Here is a 12,084-nt window from a genome sequence, read left to right as displayed (position 1 = left end):
TTTGTTGTTGTTGTTTTATGTTTGAACAGGTAAAAGACATCTGTTAACTTTGTAAGTCCATTTGTACTGTATAACCAAATTATAATATAAATCTCTATCCATCCATATGAAAGGATGGCATGTAATAATAAGTCACAAGGACTCTGTAGACAACAAGATTTATCTTGTCTCAGGGCTGTTCTCATGTCAAGGGATCAGTTTACAGGTCACCTGTCCTGTAGTCTTTTTTTGCTTCCTCCCCAATGTCTGTAGCCAAGATACTCAGGAGGTCTTCCCCAGTAAAATCTGATCTCTATTAATCTGGAAGGAATCCACAACTTTTTGTTTCCTCTCCCTCAATGCAACATTGTCCAACTTCCACTTTGAAGTTAAAACATTTTAAAAATATATAGGTTGGTTTAATTTAGCAGTTTCTATAATCCAATGTCTCTCAGCTACTATCATTTGTTCACCAGCAATCAAAAAATTCAAAGACAACACAATAACATACAGGATCCAGACTCCCTGAGTATTTCCCATCTCTATGTGGAGTATTCTTTGTTTTTGTTTTTTTTTTTAAATATTGCTTTACTCTTTCTTTAAAGACTTTACTATTTTTTAAACTATCTATTTACTTACGTTTATGACTGTCTATATATCCTTTTCCTTAAGCCTATTTAGAGTTTGTTTCCGTCTGAACCTGCTTTACTGCATATCTGTAATCTTTTCTGTCTGCATGAGCAAAATCTTAAACTGCCCTGCAGCTTAGCTCATGGTGCACTGGTGGTTAAAGCATGCTGGTAGCTGCCAGGAGCCGTGTCTCTGAACCACGGATTGCATGGTTCCAATTTTGAGTGTTTAGAACCTTTTTTTTAAAGCTCTCTCAGGTATTGTGTGAATATTATGTGGCCCCACATTGGACACTATTTGTAGTGAATCTTTCTCTGTCCTGCCAGACATCCAGTTCCCAAATCATGACATGGAGACTTACTATTAATTATGAAAGTTCAACCTTAGCTTAGGATTGTTCCTAACTAGTTCTTATAACTTAAATTAACCCATATATTTTAATCTACATTCTTTTATGTGGCTTGTTACCTTTAATCTGTCCTCCCCATCCTGCTTCCTTTCCATCTGGCTGGCAGCTCTCCCTTCTACTTCCTAGGGTTCTGGGTGCCTGAAAATCCTCTCTAGTTATTGGCCATTCAGCTTTTTATTAAACCATTCAGAATGACGCATCTTCAAAGTGTACAAAAAGATTATTCCACAACAGATGCCCTATTCAAGCAGAGATACTGATGGCCTCTGCAGGCAGTAGGCACATACAGGATGGTGCCTGAATATATGCAGCACAGACATACAGTCAGGCAAAACACACACACACACATATATTCCAGCAAAAGTAACTTAGGGGAGAATGGGTTTATTTTAGCTCACAAGTTCAGATTACAGTCCACCAGGTTACAGCAGGGAAGTCAGGAACACGAAGGAGCTGGTCACATACATAGTCAAGAGCAGAGAGAGAATGAGCACAGACATGCCAGGGCTCAGCTCAGTTTTTCACTTCCTACTCAGTTCAGGATCTAAAACCCAGGGAATGGTACTGCCCACAGTAGGCAGATCTTCCCACATCAATTAACGTAATTAATACTCACAGGCAGCTGACAATCTGCCTTCCCAGGAGAGTATAGCCTATGTCAAGTTGGCATGAAAACCAACCACTACAGCCTGATGATCTGCACATTTAAGAATAGCCAGAAAGGGATTTAACAAAGGCCACAGTTCCCCATTTTTGGAAAGGAAGAGAAACTAAAATTATATTTCAGACATTAGGAAAGGGAGGGGATAGAAAAGGGGGGTTGGAGAAAATAGATTAGAATGAAACAAAAACAATAAACTTTTTAGCTGGGTGGTGGTGGCTCGCACCTTTAATCTTAGCACTGGAGAGGTACAGGCAGGAAGATCTCTGTGAGTTCAAGGCTAGCCTGGTCTACAGAGCAAGTTCCAGGACAGCCAGAGCTACACAGAGAAACCCTGTTTTGAAAATCAAACCAAACAAAACCAACAAACCCTCCCACAAAAAACAAATAAAAAACCCCAATAAACCTTCATCCTGGGCTTGTAAGTTCCCCTAAAACAAGGCACGCTGAGCCTCTGCTACTGTGTGATGAGAGAGAGCAGTTCCACTGTTTGGGAATGCCTTCCTATGCCCAATAGTAAAGTAGATAGTTTTTCTTATTTCTAAAAAAATGGACAGGTTACATTTCTCAAAACTATCAGTAATTTAATTCAAAACCATAAAATTCAAGGGAACATGGTTAGATGAAACAAAACCAAACAAACATATTTCAAGTTCTGAAAACACAGAGGGTGGGTGGGATGATCTTTCAAGTCACTTCCGTATACTTAAAATGTCCAAGGAGCTCAGACAGCAGAGCAGCAGGGCCACGGATGCTCTTCTTCTTGCTGTCTTTGGAAAGAAGACTTTGAACAACATCACACCTTGGTTTCATACCTTAACATGATACATAGCTCTGTTGTGAGAAAGGAGATTGCTAATTTCAGCTCCTTTGAGTCCAGTGCAATGGTTTCTGGAATTTTCCTTGAACCCACACTCGGTGCATTGCCACTTGTTTTTTCCTGTTAACTTGCAAGCGATGATCAACCAGATTTTGCTTTTCATGTAATCCGGCCTCACAGAACATATGGTGGATTTCCCCTTTAAGACAAAAGTGGCAGTCAAAGATATAATACATGACAGGGGAGAGGGGAGGACCAATGTCCAAGGAGGATTGTTCATTCAAATTTCATTTATACCAAGAAGTACTATACAGTTAAGTGAAGGAAACCCACAAAACCAAGAGTGGCTCTTTTATCTTCTCTATATATTGCAAGTTTAAACACACTGACGGGGGCAGCAGGGTAGGGGCAGATTAGAGTGAGATGAACTATGGCTATAATGTTTTGAAATGTGACTGCTTCATGATCCTTTGTTTTACAACCAAAGATTACATATTATCAAGTTTGGGGAAGCCCTTGGATGCAGGATTCACTTGGTGCTGTCAAAAGTACTGGTTTAAGATAAGAAATTCACTAGTGAGAACTAATTTTCTTTATATGTATAAAAATAAAATTCTTTCCTGTGGCATATTCAATTTTTTTCATATCCAGGCTAGCAATATCTCTAAAATTACAGCCTGCACATTTACTCTAGTGTAAGTGAAACAAATGACTCGTGTGTGTGTGTGTGTGTGTGTGTGTGTGTGTGTGTGTGTGTGTGTGTGTGTGTTGTTTTTCGAGACAGGGTTTCTCTGTGGCTTTGGAGGCTGTCCTGGAACTAGCTCTTGTAGGCCAGGCTGGTCTCGAACTCACAGAGATCCGCCTGACTCTGCTTCCCAAGTGCTGGGATTAAAGTCATGCGCCACCACCGCCCAGCCTACAAGTGACTCTTTAAAAGTAAATTTAACTGGATTAAAAGGCAACGGTTATTTACATGCTTTTATGTGGAAGTGTTGCAAGCACCGGGGCATGAAGGCATTGGGTGTCCAATCGCTGCTGAGGCCTTGTGCTCACAGTGTCTGAGTGTCTCCCTGCAAACTGTTACTTGAGGAGAGTTTTCACAGTTCATCATTTACCTTGGGTAATAGATCAGCATACCTTTTGTAAAGAAATAGGCTCTGGTACCATCTCCTCGGACATAAAAATTTTCAGATAAACAACGCCCTAAAAAAAAATAATAAAAAGGAAGAACTTGACAGTTCCTTGAAAAACAAGATAAATCAAAATAATTTGACATGAAATTTTTTTATATTCCAAAACCACATTAAAACAACTTAGAATTCAATATACTATTACCTTTAAAAATTTTTATCTTTATTTTTAATTATGTATATATGTGTCTGTGTAGGTATATGCTCATATGTGTGGGTGCCTGGAGATGTCAGAAGAGGGTGTTGGATCCCCTGGAGCTGGAGCTACATGTGGTTGTGAGCTGTCTGGTGTGGGTGTGGTCTCCAAATCCCCATCTTCTTCAAGAGCACTTAACCACGGAACCCCTAGCCCCTGCTACCTTTCTTAAAGCGAAGCTGAGCATTATCATATCTTCCATGATCCCGAAATAATAACATTCCTCCAGGCTTCAGCAACCTGGACAGTCGGTGGACAACAGCTTGCATCCTAGGAAAACAAAGTAAGATAACCTGTGTGGAAACGTTTTATATGCTAGGGTCAACCTTCCTGGAGACAAGGTAAGAAGATCTCAATAAGCCAAAGAGATCATACATGTAACAGACAAAAACAAACAAACAAAAGACAACCCACAAAAGCATTTTGTATCCAAAGGAACCAAATTCAGAAGTCTAAGACTTTCAAGAACTAAACTCAGCTGGGAGCTACAGAGCTTGACGTCCTGTATCATAGCTGAACTGCAAACCACAAACTTATAATACCAGACTTTGAGGCTACAGCAGGAGGATCACGGGTTCCAGACCAGCCTTGGCCACATAGTGAGACCCTGTGTCAAACAAACCAAGCAGTCAACTCACATACCTGTCTCCACTTATGTTTCTGCGATTAAATACAGTAGGAGACAAAGGTAAAGGCACTTCATTTTCTGCAAAATAAAACAATATGCCAGAGCTACCCCAAACTTACCAGCTAAACAGGTCATCTTTCCTCCATGTTAGTTCATCTCCTTCCTTCCTCCCTTCCTCCCTTTCTCCTTTCCTTCCTTCCTTCCTTCCTTCCTCCCTCCCTTCTTCTCTTTTGTGTGTATATGTATGGCACATATGAGTATGCATATACATGTTCACATACATGTGTAAGCACACAGCTGACATCATGCAGGATTTCTCATGAAACCTAGGTTCTGCTTGTTTAGCTAGCTACCTTGATCCTGAGTCCTGTCTCTGCCTCTGCCTCTCGAATGCCAGGATTATAGGCAGCATCCATGTGTGTTTGGTTTTTCACCTGGGTTCCTGTAATCGAACCGGGGTCCTCAGTCACGCACAGCAGGCACTTTACCCCCAGAGCCATCTCCTTAACCCCTGACTTCTTCAATTAGTTGAAAGGTACCCTCATCCATCTCAAGATGGAAAGATCATTTTTCTTTTTTAACTGTCCTATCCACGTGCTCACCAATTTTTTCCCTCTTGCTTCTTCTCCCCACCCCCCCCCTTTGCTGTTTCCTGTTTCCCATTGGCAGTTCCTTGGCACTGCCGATTACCCCGCACCAAGCCCAGAAACAAAATAATTTCCTAATATACTACATATCCTTCCTGTTAATTCTCCATGGATGTTACCAATGAATTGTCTGACTTCAAACAATGGTCCTGGAAAATCACCTCATTGCCAAAAAGATTTTCATGATTTTAATCCAGAGGGCAAAGTTTTATTTCATACCGGGTTTTCAGGATTAATCCTACCAATGGTGTTTCTACTGCTTTCTAACCAGAGCTTTTCTCCCAACCAAACACGACAGCACAGTGGCCTCTGTGGTCTGTGCAGGCCTTTGTGTACATGGTTTCCTCTCAAAGAAAAAGAACTCTTTTTTCCTTATTCTTTTTTTTTTTTTTGACTGTAGTCACTTCTCAATTCCCAGCTCAACATCAGGAGACTCTGGCTTTATTCTTGTTAATTCCTCATCCTGCTTCTGTAGCATGCAATCAAATACGACTTCTAAAATAAATCCTGATGTAGTATTTTGGGTTCTGTGTTCATGGCCTATGTTTTGTGGCCAGAAAGACTCAGGTCTTCTATGGATGCTAAGTGACAGGCATTAGCTGCCCACAGCTCCAGGGAATAGGACTCGTGGAGCCCATAGGGAATGACAATGAGGGTACAGAACTTTTTGCCATTGCCTGATGTGGGAAGGGAGGGAAATGGCAGCTTACAGCACAAGGCTTTGTTGTCTCTCTTTTGTTTATTTGATTTTGGCTTTTAAGACAGGGACTTACACCATAGCCCAAGATGGTCCAGAATTCATTATGTAGACCAGGCTGGCCTCAAACTTGCCTCAGCCTCCTGCCTCAGCCTTCTGAGTGCTAGTGTTACGTAATAAGTAAAGCCACCACACCAGCTCTGCCTTTGCTTTCCTTAAGGCAATAAAGGTGCTGAGGCTTTCTTATTCTGAAAAGATGAGGTCAGCTCAGATAATTTATAAATTCCTTTCATTTAAAACAACATTCATGGCTGCCAAGAAGGCTCAGCAGGTAAAAGTACCTGCCACAAAAGCCTGGCAACTTGAGTTGGATCCCTGGGACCCATGTAAGTATGAAAGGAGAGAAGTGACACTATAAAATAGTCCTCTGGCCTCCACATACATGCTGTGGAACACACAGGACCACATACATCTCTCTCTCTCTCTCTCTCTCTCTCTCTCTCTCTCTCTCTCTCTCTCTCTGTGTGTCTATCTGTCTGTCTGTCTGTCTGTCTGTCTGTCTGTCTGTCTGTCTCTCTCTCTCTCTCTCACACACACACACACGCACGCACGCACGCACGCACACACGCACGCACGCACAATGTAAAAATCTTAAGAAACTATATTTAGTGGAATAGTGGGGTGGAATCCAGCTTCTGCCACACATAAAGAAAGCAGTCAGGTGGTGGTGGCACACACCTTTCATCCCAACACTTGGGAAGCAGAGGCAGGCAGATCTCTGTGAGTTTGAGGCCAGCCTGGTCTACAGAGCTTGTTCCACGACAGCCAGCGCTACACAGAGAAACCCTGCCTCGAAAAACAAAAATTAAAACAAGAAAGAAATGAAAGTACATAGGGAGAAAATAAAAGATGCTATAAAAATAAGTCTGAACAGAGGAGAAATATGACAGAAAGATATTGCATGCTTAGTGAAAAGTTCTTTTTGAAAACTGGAATATAAGCTGGGTATCCATGGTACCAATTTCCAATTTACCAAGCTCCATGGAAGGATTTTGGCCTGTAGCATGTGTGACCCCGAGTTCCAATCCCAGCACAAGAAAAAAAAGAAGGAAGCATACATACATGAAGGAAAAAAATTATATTCTTTGCTCATTTTAGGTCATTTTTCATGCTGTGCTTATATCCTTGGTCTCTTGACAATGAATTAAAAGTCTAAACCTTAAAAAATACAATTTCAAGGTAAATGTATTATGTGCAGAGAAAAATGTCTGGACTTATTAGTAAAATAAGAATGAAATAAAATGTAGGGAAAAAAATCAAACACTTCACTGTGCAGTCACTGTGTAAGTCCTCGTGTAACATCTGAGTGTGTATGGAGGGCAGTAGTGGGAATGGCTTCTCCTGCCATTCCATCTCCTCTTAGGCTCCTGGGAACCATGTAGGACCAAGCTGGGAATGGAGTAGAGGAGACAAGACTCGGACAAGGCCCCTGCCTTAGCTGCTTTCCCCTGTAGCATGAATTCTAATCAGTATTAATAATAATAAAAAAAAAACCCTGAGTCAGGTATTAGGGGGGAAAGCTGAAAAAGATCAGAGAAGCAAAACAGGCAGCCACTAGTTCTTACCTGTACTGAATTCTCAGACCAAAGGGGTGATCCTGTCTCTAGGAATCCTCAGACTGACTGCCTAGACTGCATCTGTCTCTACAAATCCTCAGACTGCGCTGAGCTCCTGTCTCCTCCCGCCTTATATTCCTCTCTCTGTCCAGCCATATCACTCCTGTCTTGACCTCCTCAGTGCTGGGATTAAAGGCATGCCACTCTATCTATGTGCTTGGATCACCTTTGTGTGAGCTCTGTTTCTCTTTTAGACTGGATCGATTTCATGTAGCCCAGGGTGGCCTTGAACTCACAGAGATCCATCTGCCTTTGTCTCTGAGTGCTGGGATTAAAGGTGTGTGCTATCACTGCCTGGCCTCTATGGCTAACTAGTGTGGCTGCTGGGATTGAAGGTGGGTACCACCACTGCCTTATCTCTATGGCTAACTAGTGTGACTAGCTTTGCACTCTGATCTTCAGGAGAGCTTTTTGTGTTAGATCATAAACAAAATATCACCACATTCCCTGCTGCTGTGATAACACACTTTGATAGGAGCAACTTCAGAGAGAAAGGGTCTGCTTTGGTTCACAGTTCAGACTCCACACTGCCATGGTGGGGGCATCAAGGGGTCAGGAGCTTGAGGTGGATGGTCACACCCCATCCAGTCAGAAAGCCGGCAACCATGAGTACACAACAGTGTTCAGTTTGCTCTCTCTGTCTTGTACAGTCCAGGATCTCTTGCCCAGGGCATGGCCCCACCTGCAGTAAGATGGGCTGTCCCATGCCAATTAATGTACTCAAGATTTAACTTCCACAGGCCCATCTTCGAGGTGATTCTAGGTTCTGTCAAGTTTGCAATTGATTTTGGTCATCAAGGCCCCTCGCTACCCTTGGCTGGTCTAGAACTCACAAGAGGTCCACCTGCCTCATCCAAGTGCTGGGATGCCAAGCCCTTTCTTTATTTTGTGCACTTCAGCTGATTATTGTCCTTACCCGGCCCTGGACAGGGTGAGAGGGAAGGAAAAAGAGAGAAAAACAGACAAACTATCAACAGAAACTCCCCAGTTTGCTGACTCCTCACTCTGCTTTTATTTATAGCATGTATCTTACATTTTCTTTCTTTTTTAAAGAATTTATTTATTTATTTATTATGTATACATAATTCTGCTTCCATGTATATCTGCACACCAGAAGAGGACACCAGATCTCATAACAGATGGTTGTGAGCCACCATGTGGTTGCTGGGAATTGAACTCAGGACCTCTGGAAGAGCAGCCAGTGCTCTTAACCTCTGAGCCAACTCTCCAGCTCTTACATTTTCTTTTACTTCAACAACCAGAAAGACAATTAGCTTCCTCCTGTAGCCTCTTCTGATCTATTTTATGATTTATGATTATCTTCAGACTCAGGACCTAGCTGAATTACTTGCCATTTATTTCTTTGTTTCTGCTCCCAATGAGTTACTTTTCTTGAATGTTCTTGGATGTACATGCACAATTATAGTCCTAAATGATCCTAAAGACACTGTTGAACTATTTCTTCATTTTTATTGCCTCTCTTCTATTGGTTCACCTTACTTTTACTCAGTTAAAATGTCTAAAGGTGGGGTTTCCCTGTGCTGTCCACGTTGGTCTCAAACACCCGGGGCTCCAGTGCCTTGTGTCTTAACTTCCCAAGTAGCTGGGACCACAGGTGTACCACACTACATCCTGCCCATTCACCTTATTTTTAGATCATGTCCATACAGGCAAAAAATATGTCTTTACATGATACATTTGAATTTATTTTATAATACACAGAATGAATACTCTATTATAAATGCAATCATCCTATGATATCTCTTTCCCCTTATTAATATTCAGGTCAAATCATGATAAAATACATTATCAGAACCAATTTCAAATAGTCTTTCTGCAGCCTTCTTTGGAATCTATGCATTTCCTGTTTTGAGTACCAAATAGGAACTCTTGCTCTTTATCACCTAAGTCATCCTTTTAACTATTCATATACACGGGGTGGACATTTTGACTATTCTGCAGCAGTGCCAACAGATGAACATACTATCAGAAAAGAAATGCATTGTGGAAATGTAGGGCAAAGTGGCTTAATGGATCCTAATCTATGCATCAGGTATAAATACAACTTCCTTTTTGATTAACTTGGGAATCAAATTTTCCCTCACTAAGTAGTAAAGTGCTCAGCTTTGGATGGGAACTAAAAAGCCAGCAAAGGCCCTAGCAACTTAGCACGTAGGACTCACGTTTCTGTGGGAAGGGATTACTCTATCAAGCAAAATAAATCTGATACAGATCTGTACCCTCTTCTCCAGGGGGCAGGGGAATATGAAATCTCACAAAAGCACAAGTCCTGTGGGCGTGCATGGCGGAACATGCCTGTAATCTCAGCAGTGGGGAAGTTGAGGCAGGAGGGTCACTGGGGGTTTGAGGTCAGCCTGGGCTAGATAGAGTTCAAGGTCAGCACAGGCTATACAGTGAGACTCTAAAAAAAACAAAAATGAAAACCAACATCATGTAAACGTAAGAACCTAAGTCATACTTACGGGGTTAGGGACACTCAGCAGAAGAGCACATGCCCAACATGCATAAGATCCTAAGGTTAATTCCTAGTAACACACACACACATACACACACACACACACACACACACACACACACCCATACACACACACACACACACACCCATACAAATGAACCATGCTTTGTCAAATCACTATAGCCACGATTCCTTAGCAAGCTTCTTTAAAATACAAGTTCAAAAGCCCCTCCCTGGACCTGTGCGAAACCACACAGATTGCAGCCCACCTCTCCCCAAACACGTAAGAAGACACTAAATCAAAAGATGTTTGTTTCTGATCACCTAGTACAATCTCCCTCCTGGGAGTCTATTAGGCTGTTCTGCATCTGTAATTTCCTTGAAGCGCTGTCACTTTTAATAGGTATGTGTCTTGCCAGAATATGCTCTCTTCATTCTGACAGTGACAGAAAGCTCGCTAATGAAGCATTTGACCAGTTTCTCTCTTAAACGTGTGAAGGAAGGAGAAACTGCATTTAAAAGGCTGCATGTTAAACATAGCAGAGTTCACTAATAAATTCTGGGATTGTCATTTCTGCTTTGATAGTTCTAAAAACCACGACTGATAAAGGAGCTTTACACATTAGCATTGCCCTTTCGTCTTCATTTACCTGTCAGGGTGAATAGAAGAGAGCACAAAGACAAGGAGAATGACATCTAGGATCCCATCTGGAAAAGGGTAGGCTAAGCCGTCATCGCACACATCGTGAATAAAGGCAGAACAGTGGGCCTCACTGTAGGACGCATGTGACTGTCATGATGAAGGAATAAAAAACAGGAGTTAGCAGACTTTCAGGGTTTTTTGTTTTGTTTTGTTTTCTTATCTTTTTTTTTTTTTTTAAATAAAGGTCATTTTTAAAATATCCTTTCTTGGATCAGTGAGATGGCCTGGTTGGTAAAGGTGCTTGCTCTCGGGACCCACATGGTGGAAGAAGAGACCTGACTCCCCAAGTTGCTCTTTCATTTCCACATAAGCCCCCTGGTATGTATATTCCCTATCAACAAAATAAGTAAGTGTAATAAAGATTAACATTTTTTTCTCTCTCAAGCATGTTTCATCTGGGAACTTGAACCAACTTCATTTCTAGTTCAGTATTCTAACTTATTTCAAGCTGTCCTGAAAAAACAAAAACCAAGCCAGACAGTTGGTGCCACACACCTTTAACCTCAGCACTTGGAAGGCAGAGGCAGGCAGATCTTGGTGAGTTTAAGACCAGCCTGATCTACAAAGTGAGTTCCAAGACAGCTAGAGCTACACAGAGGAATCAAAAGCAAACAGACCCTTAAAAAAATTAGATTTACATTTTTAAAAAAAATTATCTTTATGTGTATGAGTATTTTGTCTGCATGCATGCCTGTGCCTGGTGCCTGCAGAGGCCAGAAAAGGACACCAGATCCTCTGAGGATGGAGTTACAGATGACAGTGAGACACCATGTGGGTGCTAGGAATTGAACTAGGGTCCTCTGGAAGAACAACAAGAGCTCTTAACCACTGAACCATCTCTCCAGCCCAAAATTAGACCTTTTGATTTTATTTATTTATTCTATGTGTATGGGCATTTCTCCTGTGTGTATGTCTATGTATCATGTGCCTGCCTGATGCTCTCAGAGTGAGAAGCAGGTGTTAGATCTCTTGGAACTGGAGTAAGTGACAGTTGTGAGCCTCACCTGGGTGCTGTGGATTAATTAAATCCAGGTCCTTTGGAAGAACAGTGTTCTTAACTGCTAAGCCAATCTCTTCAGGATTCTCAAGTTAGAACTTTCAAAGCATCTATTTATTCATTTATTTAGTTTTTGGGTTTGTTTTGTTTTGCTTTTCGAGACAAGGTCTTGCTATATAGCTTTGGCTGTCCTGGAACTCACTCTGTAGACCAGGATGGCTTTGAATTTACAGAAATCCATTTGCCGCTGCCTCCCAAGTGCTGGGATTAAAGGTGTGCAGCACCACCACCCTGCTCTCTCTTTATTTTTAATTTATGTGTGTATACATGTTTGCGTTTGCATGTGTGTGTTTGAGTGTTTGTAGGCATGTGTGT

At 41.7% G+C, this 12,084-nt stretch overlaps 1 protein-coding gene across 2 annotated transcripts in view; it reads right to left on the bottom strand.

The window, feature by feature from the left end:
• Nucleotides 1–1,386: 1,386 nt before the first annotated feature.
• The window catches only part of Mettl8 (methyltransferase like 8), a 91,554-nt gene continuing 80,856 nt past the window's right edge, over nucleotides 1,387–12,084 (bottom strand). Inside the window, exons 7-10 of one of the 2 annotated variants that reach the window (XM_027420209.2) lie at nucleotides 10,660–10,799; nucleotides 4,049–4,155; nucleotides 3,637–3,702; nucleotides 1,387–2,698 (exon numbers count right to left, since the gene is read on the bottom strand). In XM_027420209.2, coding sequence (XP_027276010.1) covers nucleotides 2,541–2,698; nucleotides 3,637–3,702; nucleotides 4,049–4,155; nucleotides 10,660–10,799 — 471 coding nt within the window. In that variant the 3' untranslated portion in view covers nucleotides 1,387–2,540. The remainder of the gene's footprint in view (nucleotides 2,699–3,636; nucleotides 3,703–4,048; nucleotides 4,156–10,659; nucleotides 10,800–12,084) is intronic. The other variant, XM_027420210.2, reaches the window with a different exon arrangement.

This window comes from Cricetulus griseus, chromosome 6 (genome assembly GCF_003668045.3).
Source record: "Cricetulus griseus strain 17A/GY chromosome 6, alternate assembly CriGri-PICRH-1.0, whole genome shotgun sequence".
NCBI lineage: Eukaryota > Metazoa > Chordata > Mammalia > Rodentia > Cricetidae > Cricetulus > Cricetulus griseus.
Note: the sequence above shows the minus strand (reverse complement) of the source record. Positions and strands in the feature narration are given on the sequence as shown.